The sequence below is a fragment of the Alnus glutinosa genome, chromosome 2 (assembly GCF_958979055.1).
Source record: "Alnus glutinosa chromosome 2, dhAlnGlut1.1, whole genome shotgun sequence".
Taxonomy (NCBI): domain Eukaryota; kingdom Viridiplantae; phylum Streptophyta; class Magnoliopsida; order Fagales; family Betulaceae; genus Alnus; species Alnus glutinosa.
The window spans coordinates 33,195,798-33,215,698 of NC_084887.1; the positions used below are offsets into that span (position 1 = coordinate 33,195,798).

Here is a 19,901-nt window from a genome sequence, read left to right on the forward strand (position 1 = left end):
TAGGTGTCATTAAGGAGTTCTACCCAAAGTTTAAGTGTAATGTCCAAAACATTTTGTAGCAATTAAAATATGAAATTTGAATAATAATTAATTAAAATTAATTTAATGTCCTTACAAATGCAAAAGAATATTTTTAAGTCCAAAGAAAATAAAATAGAAAAGAAAAGTCAAAGAAAGAAATAATATATATATATATATATATATATATATATATATTAAGCATGGTGTGAGGCGCCATCTGCATGCTGTGCCCCAAAACGGGGTGCAGCACCAAAGAAGGGCCATGCGGCCCTTCATGAAACTAAAAGGCACTAAGTGCCTTATTTAATTGAAAAATGCCTCTTTCATTTTGGGGGAAAAAAAAAAAAAAAAAAAAAAGAAGAAGAAGAAAGGTCCGATTCTTTCTATTTTTCTCTTTGGGTTTTCTTGAAAAATCATGATCGACGTTGATTTAACTGTCCAAACTCAAATCCAATTTCGGTAACGTGATCTACAAAGCTCAATCTACGTTTCTACCAATTAGTTTGAGGTATTTTCGCAAACTCTTGGTCTTTAAGATTTTAGATTAAATCTAAAGATATATGAGTTTGATTTTATGTGTTCATAGGATTTGTTGTAAGGAGCTTGCTAAACACTATCCAAGTGTCGGATTTACATTTGGTGAAATTTTGGTAAGTTTTCCTTAAACCCTAACTTTTGGTTATTTAATTTTAGTTGTATTTTTATGTGATTAACATTTATCAAAATGCTTATGGGTTAATAATATTGTGATCGGTGGTAATGCTTTATAAATTATGAGTTAATTTTGAAAAACCTAATTTGATGGGTTAAATTAATTTTGAATTTTTAGTGTTTAAAACCAAGATTATTAATTTGTGGATTAATTGTAGCTATTGTAATGATTAATCACAAATTAGTTATGAGTTTTATAAAAATAGGTATTTAAGGAAATATGTTCTAATGTTAGTAAAAATAAATAATTACGGGTATTTAGTTTAAATAGCATTTGTGAAGTTAACCCTAAGATTTTCTTATGGGTTAATATTATTTTAAATGTGTTAATGAGTTAATAAGTTAGTAATTATTGTAAAAAGATTAGTGAATGTAATTCTAGAGTTAATGTTAGTATAAAAGTGTTAGTGAAAATAATTGTGAATTAGTAATTAATATTATGAATAAATAGTTAAATATTAATTTTAATATTTAACCCTTAGTAAATATTTTCGGGGTTAGTGTTATTTAGGTTTAATTAGTGTTTGTTAATATGGGTAAGAGAGTATGATGTAATTTTAGTGTCTAATCATAAACAAGTGTTTTGAGTTAAAGGTGATGTGATTAAAATTAGTAAATAAGGTTTACAAGTGTGTAATTGGGACCCTTAAAAATATTATGAGTTTTTCAACGGTTTAGCCTTGAGCGATTCAATACTAATTAGGGTGTTAATTATTTAAAGTGCTAAATAGTGTAATGTGTTATTCCACAATGATACATTGCAAGGTGGTGTCTAGGATAACTAGTGCTTAAATTCGTGCAGTCAAGGTGAGTATTCTACTTACTGAGAAACTACTATTTTCATATATTATAGAATTGCAAAATATATATGTGTTTTATAAATCCAAACCGACTGTATGTTGACAATATGTTTTGGATGTTTTAAGTAGTTTCAATAATGTTGAAGTATCAATGATGTTTATGAGAAATGATGTGTGACTGAAAAGTGTGTTTTGAACTGATTTGAAGGATTTGATTGTGAGCTGTCGTTGGGATTTAAATTGCGGAAATATTGATTGAATAATTGATGTATTAAATTGTTTTTGGATTTATATTGAAAGCATGTGTTAAATGCATAATTCAAGAAAAGAAACGTATTGTTTTAAGGCATGAGGCATAAGCATATGAACGATAAATGTGCATCGAAGTGAGGTTTATAGCTCACGGGAAATTATACTTGTGGTTAGTCCCATGAGTTCTTGGATTAAATTCCATGAGGTACTTCGGTTAAATTCCATGAGGCTTGGATTAATTTCCATGAGGAAACTTGCATGAACATGTATAGCATTGTTTTTATGAGTGTAATGTTTTTTATACTATGAGTAGTTTTGCTAGACGTATTACTATGCATAAGAGTCTCGATGAAAAAGAACTTATGTATATTTCTATTGGATAGTTGCATGATTTAAATTCTATTGTTTTATAAGTCTCACTGAATCAAAAGTATTATAGTAGATGATGATGTATGTAGTTGTTTCCAACAATGAAACTTCTACGTATAAGTCTCAACTGCACAGTATGCTTAAAATGTTTTCTATTAGTCATTGTTTGTTGTATTAGGCTATTAGCTATGAGGGTTTTTCAAACAAAAGTTTATAAAATTGGTAGCTGTTATAGTGTACGCATGACTAAAAAGGAAAAGTTGGTTATTTGCGAAAACTCAGTGAATAGTATACCTCTGAGGTTTTAGTGTATTTATTTATGCTAAGATGGTTGGCTTATAATTCTACTTGTGCGGATGCGGCAACCCCCGCAACCACGCAGACGTTTATACTTTGGTTGCAGGGTTTGCAGATATAGATATTGATTCGTCCACCTAGCGTAAGTGATGCTATGATTGGAGCATACACAATAGTCATAAGTTACAGACTCATGGGTAATCTGCATTTTAGGTATTTTATTTATGTCTCGTGTCCTACGTGGCACATGTATTTATTGAGCCTGTATTTTGGTATGTAATTAGTGTAATGTGTTTTATAATCCTTAAATAGATGGACTTGTAAATGACTCTTGTTGTAATTAACGATCATGTATTAGATGTATTTCCGCTTATGATATGTGTTTCGCTACACATTGATTATTATATTCTGCTGTTAGATGTAACTCTAATTATCAGGTGCATGTTATGTTGGCTGAGCAGCATGTAGTTGTGTCACTATGAATCTCCGTTTGTATGTTTTTTTTTTTAAAAAAAAATGGTTTGTCACACTAAGTCTTGTATTCATTCTATTTAAATGATGTCATTGAATGAATAAAAAATTAGAAAATTAATCTTAAGCCTGGTGTTTGAAAAGGTATAGATTCCATCAGAATTTAAGGTATAAGTTCCCTCAAAATCTAATGTCTAGGTTTCATCATAACATAAAAAGTCTAGATTTCCTCATGACCTAACAATTTATCCAGTTATGTGTTTGATAAATCATTCACGTAACAATGTCCAATAAATATTTATTAAGCATACTAGTTTTAAATTTATCAAATATTATTTAGTATTTAATCTAAACTTCCTTTGCTTGGTGGATTTTTAGATTGTAAAACATATAATCTTGAGCATGTTTTAGATAAGATAGTTTTTAATCTCGAATTTTCTTGATATTTTGCAAGGATGATGAGCATGTGAAGGCAATATAATTCTATGGTGGATTTTGAAAAATATTAACCATATGAAAAGTTTTTAAGTTGTGTAACATTGTGAAAGAGTTATGTCATATATAATTTGATACGACCCATATATGTTTTTAAATTATTAATATAAATATTTAGAGACCTGATTCCTGCACAACTGTTGTGCAAGAATCAAGAGATCTTTACAAGAGTTGTGCAAGAGACATTTTTGAAATAATTATTATATTTTCTTTGACCTAATAATATGCCACACGCCTTTCACGCAGTTTTGAAGCTCACGCGGCTACTTGTTGGCTCCCCACTAGCCTCTCTCATGCATCAGATCTCCGTCGTTGGGTTCCTGGTTTTGCATATGGAGATCTCATTTTCAGGTTGCAGATTATTTGTGGAAGATTCTGGCTCCTGTTGTGTTGACGTCCTCTATGATATCATTGCTTGGTTCCTCACTTCCTCTCTTGCAGGACGTCAAGGTGGTGACTCAGCCAAGCAGCTAAGTTCCAGCATATACCAGTGTGTTTTTTCTAGCTGTGGCTTTTTACTGCGGTAGACTGCCGCATCAAACCGCCAAGTGGGGCGGCTTTTTCTTAGCCCCAAGGTTCAACTGGACTGAGTCAACTTTTTGGCTCATCCTTATTAGCTTTAGGATCTTTATGCATCGCATTGGTTGGTTTCTTTGGGTGTTTGTTGTTTTGCCCACCTTATTTTGTATTGGATAATTGATTTATGCATTTTATCTTCCCCTTCTACTCTTGTAATTGCTTAGGGAAAAAAAGAACAAGAAAAAGAGAGTAATCTATTGGAGTCTTTCAGGCAGGTTGATGAATCAAATTTATTCTTACTCCTACCCCTTCCTCTTTGGGGAAGGGGTATCTGAGAGGGGCTCCGTGCTCGAGTAAGAGCCTTTCTCAAATGCCCCTGTTATTACCCTTGTCATCTTCTCTTAGAGCATTGACAACTATGATAAAAAGAGAAAATATTTGAACAGTCGCACAAAAAAGAAAAAAAAAAAAAAAAAGGAAAAAAAAGGAAAAAGAAAGAAAGATTAGAAGCTGAACAAGGACGTACATTTTATATGAAATCCATGACCAAGCATGTCCAACCACATGAATTCCATCAAGGCAATACATAACACTGCACAAGGACAGAGTACAATTGTTCTTTTAGATAGAGATAATAATTTTCATAATAATGAATAACATCCGCTCATACTGTGCGGTCGATGCAGTCTTAAGGATCAAGTACATCACTTCCCACCACCACCACCGAAGAGGTACCCCAGGGAAGATCCACCACCAGGGGCAGCGTGAACTTTGGTGGATGGCCGATCCTGCACCCACAAACACAAACCATTTTCAATATATTATCACAATGTTATGATCGTTGGACTTAGAAGAGATCCTTGACAGCCAAATTGCACAATCAAGGACAAATCACCTATTCAATTCTTCAGGCAAAGAGAACAAAAGAAATCAATACATAAGTACAGTTACAAGCCCCCCAAACTGTAACAAATATGATATGTTCCAGAACATAGATATAAGCATTATTCTGATGAGGTGTCATGGGTGCACGTTGAATACTTTTTTGCCTTTGATTAGAAATTGGTGAAAAAAGACAAAATGCCATTAGTATAGGCTAGCAAGGAACCATTACTAGAAGAGGAACTGAAATATGGTTAATCAAGGTGCATTTATTCAAAATTTGAGCCAGAGGTGAACGTTATTTTTATAATGTGCTGCAATATCAATAAGATTAGGAGGTGGTTGGACATCTATTCAGAAATTAATTCAGCACATTGCTTTGAACTCCAAATCTCAACAAAAAGGCAGGAAATTTATACACAGAGGAATATACCATAATCATCGAAAGGGCTTAAGCCAAAGAACACATGGACCTCCCAATGTAATTCTTTTGGTTTCCAGGGTGTCCAAGTCATAATAACATATATAAAGTCTCTATGACATGCCAAAAAATTTTTTCCTGTGCACCAGAGAATTATTCAACCAGTTGACAGTTCCGTATAAAGCAGAATAAACAAACCAAGCTCAATGATGGCATGCAGTAATGATGCAGTTATTACCAGCAGTTCTCCTCACCTTGTGCCATACCAAGCATATGGGAGTATCTGTGACCCTACTAACAATGTATGAAGGGTATGAATACTATTCTATTCATAATGTGATTGAAAGTTATGAATTGGGACTATTACCCAACCAAACCGACTTCTTACACTTCCCCATTCTAAAAGAGAAAAAAATTGTGCATAGAGCAGTACATTAAATCAGAACACACTCAGTGCAGTAACCGTTTGATCAGCCTCTTTTCTATTTCACATGCTAACCAAACCAACTCATCTGACAATCTGCAGCAGGAAAAGTTCCCATTAGTGTTACCAATTCAAGAACAGGAAAACTCTCAGGTTGGAACTTGTTATGGCCAAGCAGTCCAGGTGGATGTCACAAATTACAAACAACCAATTTGACCAGGCAACTTCTACAAAGAAGGATTCTGATTTCTAATACGTTCCTTCTCCAAATATACCATTCTGAAGACTCAAGTAACCTAAAGAATTCGATGGGCCTATGGATTTAGGAGGAAAAATTCTATGAGAAAATAGAACATCAGTTAAAAACAACTATTCATCATTCTTACATGCTTGACTAGGATCATACCGTAATAAAATTGCCACAGTTCTGCCCCTCTGCACGGAAGTAGTTGTTTGTAAGATGCCCAGGAACACCTGCTGGAGTCTCCTTATCGATTGGTGGTGAAGCGGCAGCAGGCTTTTGAGAAGGCCCATTGTTTGCTGCTGGCCCTTGGTTCTGAGCAACTTGGGCATTGTTAGTAGTCTCTTTCTGAGCAACTTGGGCCTTGTTAGTAGTCTCTCCACTTCCAAATAGGTAACCCAAAGAACTCTGTCCACCACCAGCACTGACACCACGACCCATTTCCTCCTTTACTCAATCAGATACCCGAACTGCACATAATTTCCAATTAGGTAACCCAAAGAACTCTGTCCACCATCAGAACATTGACACTTCATAATACATTTTGCTTTACGCACATATGGAAGTGAAAACAAGACACGATATTGTTTAGATGTTAGAGAAAACACCACCAAATGTGCATACAAGATACGGGAAGTTATCATATATTATACAACTTGTACACACGCAGATACAATCATATATATATATATATGGAGAGAGAGAGAGCAAGGTTATTTATTAATTTGCTTATTTATTTTCCATAAATCTGCAAGATTTGACAGGTAAATGGGCACCGACACTGGATGAGAAAACTAATTCCTCCCCTCCTCTCATGCTATTGTTCCAGATCTACAACCCCATTTCAGTGCTGAACAGTGAACCCAAAAATTATGGGCTTTTCTAAATATTTTGGCAGAAGATGGTAAAAATCTATATCCTAAGCCATGACCACACAAATTTCCTAATTTTTTCTAGGACCTTCCCACGCTACATATCTTAATTCCTCCATTCTCAATGCCCAGCTTAGGAAGCCCCCTTTGCCACATGCAAAAATGCACATTTGATTTGGGTCTTTCTCACTCTTGTCAGTCAATTCCACATAAAAAAACGTTCACATAACCAACAAGCAAAAATTGTAAAAATCAGTCAGCATTTTAACAGATCCAAATTGCAAAAGAAATTTCCATTTGCACAATGACCCACGTACAAATTTAAAACAAAAATCAGACAACAGAGTTTAGAAGAAACAAAACCCACGAATGAAATCCAAATAGGGAAGAAAGACGGTGATGAAATGGGATCTGAGCTGTGAAGAAGCGCAAAGGAGATTTCGTACCTTTGTTTCTTTTGGGGACCCAAATTGGAAGCAAAGCCAACACAGAACGAAAAGCAACCAAGCAAGTTGTATATATTTATAGCGAAAAGTTTTAAAATAAATTGGTGGGAGAGAGGGCGAGTCCCTTTTTTTTTTTTCAAAAAAATAAAATAAAATGTAGGCGAGTTGACGTGGTCAATTTCTGAGCTGGCATTTTTCGGTTTGGGTTAAAGGGGTGGGTCGGTCTGAGTTGGCTAAGTTATGGGACTCACGTGGATTGGGGAAGCAACGAAGGGATACGATGCTGATTTCGAATCAATCACCGCCAGGCGCCGGATGATTTGATATGTCGGCCCCTTAACATCTGTACGACACAGTGCAGTACTCCACCGGTGCCGTTTCAGCCTCTCTTTTTGTTCAGCAAATAGATTCCTATCTTTATGAAATGGGTAAATACCTTTTGCACAAGAAAAATGTGGACGACCAGATATATGGGTGAGATACAGAAATATCTCTTCTATAATAGTTTTGTACATGTTGTGCAGAGTATAGACATACAGAGTGAGAGTGGATCTCATCACATGGTCTTATCTCATTTATTTATAAGCACAACTGTAATGTAAGAATTAGTTCTCAGAAACATATGTATGGGTTCTACCCATATATTTAGTTATGTGCAAATTGTGCACATTTTTGTTGTGCATAGATCACTCATCTTATGAAATGAGAAATGTTAGAGTTTTTTTTAGTATTTTTTTAGTGTTTATCTGGAATGACATAAATATAATAAAAAAAATTATATTTATGTCCTTCTACGTGATATGAATGTAATTTTTTAATTTTTTTTTTTTTTTTATATTTATATCCTTTAAAATGGGCACAAAAAAAAAAAACTAAAAAAGAGTCGTAGCATTCCTCTGTATGAAATGGGGTGCATGAGCGAGCGAGAGAGAGACTCTTTGAACCGTGGATCGCATGTGGAAGTAGTGAAAAATTGATGCCCATTACTTTGTATTGAAGCCTTTATCAGTTTTCCACATCTATTGCCCGGTTCAGCTCAGTGGGCGGGGACCAATGCCATGGACCAGGTGCTGCACTTTGCTTCTACGTTTATGCTTTCTTCTTGCTGAGGCAAAGAAAAGCCAAACGTGAATGGAGCTAACGGAGAAGACGTTACCTGAAAAATGGTCCAACCATCAAGTTTAGAGTATACTCAAGTTTTTTCAAAAGTGCTTTTTCCCAAAGTCACAAGTTCATTTTTTTGATTTGGATGGACAAGGAGATTGTAAGGGCCGTGAGAGGAGAGTCCGGTCCAATAACAGAGATTTTTAATTGTAAGGGATCCTGATCCCACAACCAATATGACAATATGTATAATTGGGATTTAAGTCAAATACAATGAGTTGTCTCCGTCTGTACAACCACATCCTTTTGATCATGCCTTTGGGTTTGAAATTTGATAATAATGATTTCATTTTCATTTGTGAACCTGAAGTGATCCATGCGAGACTAAGAGATAAACTGTAATAGAAGTATTAATAATTAATCCAAAATAATGAACATCGTGATCCTCCCACCCCTCCAATATTATCTTTACTCATTTGGCTGGTATTAAAGATATTTTGTTTAAATTATAATATTAATTAATTGATTAAATTTATATTTTTGCATAATTTAATTCTATATAATAAGTGATAATTTATCATATAAATTTTTAGTAATCAAATAACACAAAAAGTTAGGAGGATCCCAACCTAACCCTGCCACTTGTCCACAATTTTGCTTGTTTGTATTGTGAATATCAATATTTTCTTATGGATTAAACAACTATTTGAAGTTTTGAATTTAAGAATTTACATAAGCAAAATTCTTTAAGTTTTTTTTTTTTTTTAAAAAGATCCTGATTGATTAACCAATAGGATTTGGATTGAGTGCAATGAGTTGTCATATTGAATGAAAGGAAAGGTGAATCCCACCTTTCTTGGCACAAGTGCCCAAACAGCCTAAGTAGGAACAATCTGAGCTTTACAGGATACAGACAACTTATTGCACCCGATCTATGTCCTTCAATTGCTTTACAAACCATTCTTTAACCCTCAACAATCAACATGCCTCAAAACTAAAAAAGAATCATGCTACGTCTAAGCTAAAAGAAAAATTATATAAATACATCTCTTACACATCTACTAACCATCTTATTTTCAATTCCACCATTAGATTTATGGGGCCCAGATTGGGTCTTACATATTCAATTGTGGATTTGATACTTGATTGTATGAAGATGTGTAGAGAATGTATGTATAAAAAGCTTTTGAAAACTTTGTGTTCACGCTATATTTATGGCTCCACCAGATTGAATATTAGTTATTTTAATTTAATGATTGCACCTACCCAAACACTTGGCGAATACCAAGCCACTAAATTGGATCAACCAATTCAGAAGGAGCATAAACATGACGAACATACCCTGCTATGCAATGCATACAGCAGATAGATCACAAAAATGCACCCAAACTGTTGCTATTCCCAGAATAATTTTCAGTAGCATAAATATAAACATCTCTTGATTGCGAAGAAAACCCGAAAAAAAAAATGTGAAAATAATTTTACGTTCTGACAAAAGCACTACATGGAATTTTTTTCAAAGTTATGAGCATATACATGATTACTTGAAACTCTGTTATAATGCAACTGCATACATCATTGAATCCAGTAGTTTTCCTATATCATGTCAGTGGAGCTTTAACAGAAGAAATCTCTAGACACCATCTAGCTACAAGACTGGTTTTAACTTGAGGGGATCTTTGAGATCTCCACCAATAATTTGTGTAGGGCTTGAGGCTTTGAGAAAAACGGTGAGTGATCAGCGCCTTTTACCCGAAAGACTCGTTCTGGGGGGCTCGTGTTTATCATGCTCTCTTGGAGAGCGATGGGTGTGGCATTGTCTTCTGGAGTTTCTATATAAAACCGCCGTACAGATCCATATTTCATGTCAGTAAGAGATAGTCTCTCTAAAACTGGTGCAAAGGGCATTGGCCTCATTGAAACAGATGCCAAAGCAACATCCTAGAAGGGAGAAGTAGAAAGCGATCAGCAAGAACGATAGAAAGCATGAGAGTTAGAGAAAAAGGGAAATGACAGGTGAGAATATAAACACATACATGTGAGAGAGAGAGAGAGAGAGAGAGAGAGAATTTAAGAAACAAAGAGTATTTGCAACTTCAATAAGAATTGATTCTAAGCGCTACTCAACTGGGTCCTCTATTTGCACACCCAAACTAACTAAAGGGCAGGGAAAGCATCGCACTTATAAATAAAAACTATACCACATGCTGTCATTTAATTTCACTTTCAAATAAAGAGATATGGGCCTTGCGAACTTTTGTAGAATGAGCATTGCTTCAACGTTGAACAGAAACAAATAGCATGGCAAGCAATAGCAGCCACCTGAAAGTCACACGTCCCAGAAGTTGTTGCTTCCCAACACAGGAAAAAACAGAACCTTCTAAAACATCCATTTCAAAATCACTAAAACATTTAGCCCATTGCACATGTTCCACTAAATTGAAGAGAGAATTATTCATCATGTTTATGATCTCAATAGTTCAATGTCCATGCCAGCGCATATAGATATCATGATTGCAAAGACCCAGTCAAGAGACTCAAGACATACTAACATGGTGCCTTGTGTCACTTTCTCATTGTTGACTGAAAACAATTCTAGTACGAAAAAGATAAGTTGGCAACTCCTCTGTCAGCATCTCCAATGTCAAGGAGATAACCTATTCAGAGCTACAATGTTCACAGATGGACAATCTCAAATCTTAATACTGAAGGTCCAGTCAAAGAAGATACCAAGCAACAACCATGTAAGAGTGCACGCACATTCACAACTTTTCAACATATTATTTTCCTAACAAGCTTGCAAAAGCAGTGTCTTTGAATTTTGCAATCATGTATGGCTAATACAATTCACAAGGGATTTGAATGACCTCATCAAAGAATAAACACACAATACATTTTCTGTAGTAATTTAATTCATAAAAAGTAAAAATCTACCTTGGCCGGACTCTGGTTGAATAACAAATCCCTCAACAATGATTTATTTAAATCAATAGCAGTTGGAGGGTGATCATTCCCATTTGCGTATAAAAATACCTGAGCCTGTCGCATTAGATCATTTGAATCTGCCTGCAATTTTACTTTTGCATTAGTCAATGTCAACCCAGACCATTGATATACATAAACGTTAATATTCAAAAATAACCAGAAGAAATCCCTTTTACAACTGAATTATCATAAGAGGAACACAAGGGTCAGACATTGGTTAAAATTCATTAGAATCTGCACCTCTGGACTCAACCAAGGTTAACCCCTCAAGGTGTCAGGCTCACAAGGCTTGTACAATATATTGAGGCCAGAGCCACTTCTAAACCAAAAATTTTGGTCTCGAGTTGAGCTGGGGGCGTCATTTCATTCTATGAAGGTTTTGAGTACTATATCAGAGCAAAGGCAAGATTTTCTTCATTCTCTCTCTCTCTTGGGAGGGGTAAGGAGGGTGGAGTGGCTGAGGTTGACATCTTAGGGAAAAAAATAAATAAAGAGGAGAGCTAAACTCTACATTACTCGCCCTCATCAGGTGCCATGACAGCAAATTCAAGTGTGTGGAGGCAGAAAGCTAGTTCCAAACAGAGAAAGGATTAAACAAACAAATCTTAAGAATCAATCCAACCTAAAGTATCCTTAATTCCTATGACTTTGATTTTGAAATGCAATAAAAATTCTTTGAAGAAACAAACTGCTTATTTCCTTTCTTTTGTTGTTGGGTGCAAGGGTGTTCCACTAAATGGGACATAGAAATTGCTCAAGTTTCAGATTATGGAATTCATCATCCAATAGAAAGTTGACAGTTCTTAAAATTCAGATATACTAGAGTGAAGGGAAAACCTGTTTGGAAAACATATCAAGAGTACTTTGTCCATTAGTCAACATGGCCGCAGCAATAAAAACAGCCTTTGAAATTTTTAAAGGAAAAGACTCCATTGCATATGATATACATGCACCACCAAAATCATGTCCCACCAAAATGACCTGCATAAATATAAAAAAACAAAAAGATATAGAGAGTATGATATATATTCAAGAAAAAGAAATGTTCTACTAACTTGTATACAAATTCAGGTTCAAGCAGAAAATAACACAAATGTAAATCCAAGAGAATATGAGTGGAAATAGCAAATAACTTTCCATAATAGAAGCAACAACATTTCATAGGCAGTATTCACCATTCTAGTTGAAAATATCGATTGAGTGAAACCATCAAAACCTTGTGATTAGGCTTTCCAAACAATACAGTGTGACATATAAACCCCTGTTTCAAAGGTAGTTATCACCCATATATCAGTATTTTATATTTTTGTTATTAATGTGATCATGATCCCAATTTCCAAAGCTCTACTATCGGAGTAATAAAAAAAAAATTGAACTCAACAACCAAACAAGAAGTTCAAATTCTTATAAAATGAGCAGGTCAGATTAGTTCTGTAATCTCTCTGTGTAATTTTTTCCTGTGCTAGGTAGTTTTGTCTGTCTTATTCAGGAATGAGCAAGGGGAACTCTCCAGCAAGAGCAAATCTTCAAATTGGAAAATTGTCTAAATTAAGATTTGCCGTGTGCTCAAGACATGCTTTTTGAACGCTTTTTAGAAAACTGCAAGCACTAAAAAACACTCTTTTTTATTTTTTTAACCAATGCTCAAATCATTAAAATTAACGTCAAATCTTAAAGCATCTAAAATGGACATTTGATTTGTCATACAAGCACTGCTCTCTAGGCAAACTTTTTTGGGGGAAAAAGAGACAAAAGACAGACTAAAACAACATTAATCCTTCAACCAACAACCTTTGTGCAATTGGAAAATGCTCTTAATTATTCAAGCTAATAATAGGCTAAATATATTAGTATTTTGATTTTTATAAATTTTTTATTAGCAGAGCCAGGATTCTTTCCTTTGGGGAGGAGGTCTATGACCATAATAAACACAAAGCTAATAAAGGAGATTATTGACAATTTCTTCACTGTTCTTCTAACAAAAAGTAAAACTTATTAGACTTAATATGTTGAACCTATTACAATTATATGTATCAGAACATAAACAAAGCAAATAACTATAGTATGTTTGAAATTTTTTGAATACTTTAACTTTTCATTAACACGGTGAAAACATTACTAAATTAGACTTTTAAGTTCTTATTTGGTCAGTAACAAAAGGCAAGAAAAAAAAAATTTTAAAAAAAGAAAAAAATTTTGAACCTTAAAATCATGTCCAATTACAATATAAAATCCAAAACATTATTGGGGGGCTGGGCCCCTCTCCCTGCACCTCTGGAAAAACATAATAATACTTAGACTGAATATTCTGAATATTTCTCCTAGGAGCTATTATACATTATATTTAAAAAATGTGTAATTTACTTCAAACAGGAGTTAGGCTTTAGGAGGCCTTTGTGCTTAAATGAGTCTAGCGCTTTTAAAAACACTAATAGACACATAAATAAAATAAAATAATAAGCAATAGAAAAGAACCTTCTCGCCCTCAGCAAGTTTTTCAAGAAAATCAGTAAGTGGCTTCACATATTGCGAAAGACTTGTAATGCTGTTCGGATCGAACGTATGAATCCCAGAACCAGTTAAGTCTATAGCAGATACTTTGAAACCTCCTTCTTCTAGAAGTGCTATAGTTTTATACCAACACCAAGCACCAAAGCCACCTCCATGGACAAGGACAAAACGGTTGGTTTCTAGATCATCAAGCCTTATGTCCTGTCGAAGAGAGACATGGTCAGGAACCAAATGCAATTCAAAATGATAAGAGCTGAAAAAATCTAAAACAATATATGTGTGTGAGCGCGCGCGTGTACATGTATGTGTGTTTGTTTCTGCTAGACAGATACCAATTAAAACCAGAAAGTGATTAAATGCAAAGCTTTAGACTTGCATCTTATAGAAAATACACAGCCTGTGCGCATAAATTGAACTGGAAAGCATACTTTATGTACTATAAAATATTGTTGATAACCAGAAAGAAGATATTACGGAAAAAGTAAGGCGATATATGAAGTTACACAAACTACTATACATTTGTGTGTAGACTAACGTCAAAACTAGTCTTACAACTACAAGGCTAATAGAATGCCTCAATTGATTATGCTCCATATCATCCAGTAAAACCTCAAACTGTTGAAGTCTAATATATCATACTTGGTCTCAACTAGTTGGTTCACACCACCTTTTTCACATAAAGACTATCACATCTAAAGGTGTTATTATTTGAGAACAACTGACTACTCATCATCTCCGTTTTTCATAAAACAAAGAGAAACCATTTCTACATAGAGCCATTCATCATTGCCTTTAGTTTTACCAGTTCCTGCATTTACCTTGCACCACATTATGAGCATAATTGTATTGGTAGTAGTCATACGGGCATGTAACCATTTTTAGCACAAAGAAGAAAGTAATTTTTGTTAATTTCCTTATGTCTTTCTATAATAAAGAAAATGCGCAGGCCAAAAGTGCATCCCTAGCCACTATAAAAAGAATTGGAGTTACATAATTTTTTGCTGATGATATTACAGCAAGAGCAATGGATTCTGTCCAGTGGTGCACATTGAATAACATAGAGACATAAATTCTACATCTAAGTCTAATGACCTCCAATTTTCCATTTGAGATTCCTCCTCAGTGATCTTTAATTCGTTAAAGCAGAATCCAATAGACCAAAAATAGAGACAATTACACGGCTCCAGTGACATATTTCCAGTGTGGGCTTAAACAATTAAACCTGGGCATCTCATACAGGCATCAGTCAAGAATATACCCAGAATAGCAAATTCACTTTCCAAAATTCTTATGGTCTCTATTCCACCAATAGCATACTAAATTCAATTTCCAAAAGTCTTATGACCTTGTAATCAATTATTAGGATAGCAGAAAAGATGCAACACATGCATCCATAAACACATATTGAAGCACATATATATATTATATAAACAAAAATAGCAAATGATAATTGAAGCCAACTGCAGGCCTTCAGAGTAATCATAATTTGTTCCCATTCCGAAAAACAAAGAAATTCCAATGTCGAAAACATCATATCATCAACTACGAAAATTCAGCATCACAAGCGAAATATACCATCAATTCCATAACGATTAACGAACACTTCCATTGGGAGAAACCAAATAACCCAGAAACAGAAATCACACGCATTTACTCATAAACTACTCCAAATTCCGACTACAGCATCCAATTCGGTAACTTAAAAAAAATGAACAAAAAAGAAAACCCCACAAACCCAAACCTGATTAACAAGCTGCTGAGGCTGCAGCAAAGGGTCTGTGAGTGACCTGGCCCTTGAGCTCGAACTCCGGGGCAGCTGGTTGCTCTTCTTGGACCCCGAGTTCGGGTAGCGAAGCGAAGAGGACCGATCGAACGGCAGAGCACCGTTGTGCTGCTGTAAGAGGATGGTGGCGGCGGCGAGAGCTTGTTCTTGAATTAAAGCGTCGTCGAATTTCTCTTTTCGCGAGGATCGGATTCGGCTCCAGCGGTTGCTGGAGTTGGAGGCGACCGGCGGTTGGTTCGCTAGCCGCTTTGTGGGTTTCTTCTTGTTCACTGGCTTGGGTGCGAGGCAGGCGCAGAAGTTGCCCATTGGTGGTGCATGTAGAAAAACAGAAACACACACACACCCACACCCAGGCACACACAGGACTGGAGGACAGAGAGCTTTTTCAGGTGGGAGCAAAAGGTGGTGAACTGAACTCAGGGGTCACATGAACAGAGTAGGCCTGGGAGTGGGACGGGGTATCAGACTTCAGAGACAGAGAAGAGGAGGCGTTACGTATCTACATATATAGAGTACCCGAGTAGGTGCGAAATGGGTGAAAAAAAATGGTCTCGCTCTTGCTACGAATTCTCCAAATTAACCTTGGAGTTTCCACTTTTAGGCCCGTGTATACTGTACTGTATACCGTATAGTAGTAGTAGTAAAAATACTAAAAAACCCAAATCCACTGCATGAAGTATAAGGTGGTAAAAATAGTTTTAAATACTTTGATTCAAAGTGATATATGTATAAAGTATTAGTAGAAAAAACAAAAATAAAATAATCTTCTTAAATAATATTTTTTATAGAGATACAATTTTTAATAAAAGATATGCATAAAGTTATTTGATAATGGAAGACAATCACAATTTCCTCGCTGTTTCCTGGAGACAAGAGTCCAACCAACCCCCAACAAATATTTTTGGACGTTCAGGAGAATTTACAATAACTCCCATAGTCCCAACCTTCTGCTAAAGGCGTCTCGTATATTGATATATGCTAAGTTTCACATTACTTAATTACTATATAAAATTGGGTTTCATAAAATCTAACTTGTCATTTTGGAATGACTGTGTAAATGTGAGCATCGCTTTTGATGTGGCCTTGATGAGCATGTTAAGAGTTTAAGAATGGAGAATTTGTAACATTTCGGTCCCATATTAAGAAGAGATTAATAGCCTAGATATAGTGGGTAGTTTGTACAAATACTTATGGGTGTTAAATTCCATATTGCATAATTATTAAGTGAAAATGACTTTATAAGGGTTTTATGAGAGCTATAAATTAACTAGTTTTTTTGATGTGATAACGCAGATGTGACTGCTGTTTTTCTCTAAATCTTTACAAATATTATCTTTATTTTAGTTGACAGATCATATTTTCAATTGGTTTCATAATTTTGAGATGTGCGATTTTAAAGATACGCAAGTTAATAAAAAAACAATTTTATTAAAAAAAACAGTTAATTGTGTTGGTAAAATCTGTAAAATGTTTAAAATAGTGTATTTTTAAAAACACATACCCTTTAAAATGGTACAAATTTTAAAATGCATTTCCTTGTATGCTATGCCAACATATAATTTTTATTTTTCCAAACAAATATATATATATATATATAGTTCTAAATAAAGTTTTGAAAATAGAAAAATACTTCTTTATAGTTTGGGGTCCATTTCACATACATCTCCGCACTTAATTAAAAAAAGAAAAAAATACCAATAATAAATGAAACGTACCAACTCAAGAAGAATATACCCAAAATAAACGTTGTAAATAAGCATTTATCTTCAAAATGAGACCAATCCTTAGGAATTTGGGCGATCATTTAAATCAACTATAAATGGTATTTGGCTCGGTAGTCGGTGTTGATTGCTCGGTGGTCCCACTTCCCTTTTTCTAGAATTGACTGTCAATTGGTTGTTCTGTTCACCGTGAGGACCACTTCCCAATTTTCCAAAATGAAAAAGAGCCATAGAGATGGAGGGCGCATCTTTGTTATAATTGGATAGACTTTTTTTTTTTATTATTAATTAGGAATTAGGAATTAGGAATTAGGAATTAGGAATATTATATTTTATTAATCTTCTTTATAAGAACATATCCCAATGTAATTCTTTTTTTAATTTTAATTAAGTAGCTCTGAGAAGGGAGCGGTGGTGAAAGAGCTTTATGTTGCTTTTTCTTCTTTCAATTATTTTTCATTTTCAAATTAAAAATATTAATAAATAACTCAAAACTCAAAATATTCAAAAAAAAAAAAAAAAAAAAAAATCCCTCTAAAATGTATTAAACAAACTGAATACTTGAGTTAATTAATTAATTATTCTTCCTTTGGTCTATCCCTTTGACTAATTAAGCTTAAAATGCAAACTTTTCTCAAATTTAGACTCCCGTTTTTCTTAATTTGGACCTACCCTTCCAGACAAACAAAGGGATATTTAAAAAAAACAAAAAAAAAAAATTGTTTATTTTATTTTAGTAAAGTAGATATTATTTAAAAATTTATATTTATCTTAAAGGACTCCCATCATTTCTCACTTACGCGTGGCAAAGAATACACCAAAGGGATCGGACCTCCGTTGGAATAACAAAGAATGAAGAGGGACTTTGAAACTAAGCTACTCTGAACACCCAAAAGACAAGTATTTGTTTGACAAATATGAATGGGTAAATTGGAAGAATTTTCATGATCACAACTTTTTAGTCAAAAAGTCACATAAAACACTTTCTTCCCGTCACAAATTTCTGCGCCAAGTTTGAGTAAAGGTAGGAATATTTATCAGAATAATACTTTTCAGTTTTTTTTTTTTTTTTAAAAAAAAATTAATTTTTTTTAACATTGACAAATGACTTGAAGGGTTAAATGCCAAAATAGCATAAGTTGTAAGAACCTAAATCAAATGATTATCTCGGGTTTAAAAAGTATTACGAGTGGTATTTGTCCTAAATTTAAATACCGACTTGCACTTTCCGTTCAAATTTTATCTATTTTTTTTTTAAAAAAAAAACCAAAATTTATGTCAATGTGCTTAAAAACATGACACCAATCTTAAATGAGTTTTTGATATTTTTTTAAAAAAAATTAGGAAAAAATAAAAATTTTAAAAAATAAAAAATGTGTTCGGAAAATTTTTAAAATCAAGCGGCCAGCAGTGCCACATCAGTATAAGTTCATAAGACAAACTAAATAATTAAATTTGATTGTGATCGACTAACAACTTTACAAAAATAAATAACCTTGCGGAAGGGGTTTTATTACAACCACCAAAAAATAAAAAAATAAAAAAAATCCTAGTAAATTGATTGAGAGATGTCTGGCAGTGGCAGAGCTTATAAGATGACCAGGCTCCTGTCTGTAGAAAATGGGATCAAAATGGATGGCGACATTAAAGTAGTTGGTGGAGGTTCAGAATTGCAAATTAAGTAGTTAGGCGCAAAGGAGATAATGCAGAGGAGGTGGACGATAAATCTCGAGTCGCTGAAAATTTGTAGATTCTCCACGGACATGTATCTATTAATTTTTTTTGGTGGTTGACATTCGTTCATTCACGTTACACAAAAATATTCCCTGAAATCATATAAATTATAAGATCGTATCTCTAAGCAGCCTGCCAAATAAATCCTAATTAACCTCTCAAGCCCAGCTGCCAGATAAATCGTATCTCTAAGAAGCTTCCTTAACCTGCGGGCAGCTTAGCTTCTCACAATGTGTTTGAAAATATTTCCCTTTTTCTTTCTTGCCATTAAGATTAGGAGTCGGAGAGACCCCATTGTAGTCCTTTGGTTGACATATTTCTTTAATTGCTTAGGACTCTTTTTGCGTCTTTGAGGGAGGTCGATGGGGGGGGGGGGGGGGGGTGGAAAGTAGTGGCTCCAAAGCTATATACTTTAATTGCTGCCCATCCATTGAATGTGACAACAACACTTCCCAACTGTACGCAAATCTACTCATAATTAACTCAACTCCCCCCTCCCCGCTTGATTGCTTCAGCTTCACTTATATTACAACTGGTTTACTTCATGAAACTAATTACTATATATTGAAATTTGAAGATGCTTATATTAGCATCAACATGCTAATTTCTTACGATTTCAATATTCATAATAATAATAATAAAGCATATGATAATTATGATCGTGTATTATTGCTGGTTAATTATGTGTCATTGTTCTTTGCCACAACTACGAGATAGTGTAACCCAACATGTGTTAAATCATTATTTATTGCGTTAAATACTTTTAAATCAAATAATTATCTCGACTTCAAAAAGTATCAGAAGTAGTGTATACCTTTCGTAAATCTAAATACCAACTTGCA

At 34.3% G+C, this 19,901-nt stretch overlaps 2 protein-coding genes and 1 long non-coding RNA gene across 4 annotated transcripts; 1 reads left to right on the forward strand and 2 right to left on the reverse strand.

The window, feature by feature from the left end:
• Nucleotides 1-366: 366 nt before the first annotated feature.
• LOC133861308 (uncharacterized) lies at nucleotides 367-4,224 on the forward strand. The gene is made up of 4 exons (XR_009898995.1): nucleotides 367-529; nucleotides 608-671; nucleotides 2,536-2,663; nucleotides 3,663-4,224. It is a non-coding gene; the product is annotated as an uncharacterized LOC133861308 (long non-coding RNA).
• A 214-nt stretch (nucleotides 4,225-4,438) lies between these two features.
• On the reverse strand, nucleotides 4,439-7,365 carry LOC133859589 (protein SPIRAL1-like 2). 2 transcript variants are annotated; one of them, XM_062295032.1, is made up of 3 exons: nucleotides 7,222-7,365; nucleotides 6,069-6,373; nucleotides 4,439-4,723 (listed from the first exon to the last, which is right to left on the reverse strand). In XM_062295032.1, the coding sequence occupies exons 2-3, from the start codon at nucleotides 6,342-6,344 to the stop codon at nucleotides 4,640-4,642; spliced, it is 360 nt and encodes a 119-aa protein (XP_062151016.1). In that variant the 5' UTR covers nucleotides 6,345-6,373; nucleotides 7,222-7,365; the 3' UTR covers nucleotides 4,439-4,639. The 2 variants fall into 2 exon arrangements, with proteins under 2 accessions (XP_062151016.1, XP_062151017.1); XM_062295033.1 differs by having other exon boundaries at nucleotides 7,143-7,264.
• A 2,326-nt stretch (nucleotides 7,366-9,691) lies between these two features.
• Nucleotides 9,692-16,095, reverse strand: LOC133859590 (putative methylesterase 11, chloroplastic). The gene is made up of 5 exons (XM_062295034.1): nucleotides 15,563-16,095; nucleotides 13,786-14,022; nucleotides 12,148-12,291; nucleotides 11,260-11,391; nucleotides 9,692-10,266 (listed from the first exon to the last, which is right to left on the reverse strand). The coding sequence occupies exons 1-5, from the start codon at nucleotides 15,908-15,910 to the stop codon at nucleotides 9,988-9,990; spliced, it is 1,140 nt and encodes a 379-aa protein (XP_062151018.1). The 5' UTR covers nucleotides 15,911-16,095; the 3' UTR covers nucleotides 9,692-9,987.
• Nucleotides 16,096-19,901: the final 3,806 nt, after the last annotated feature.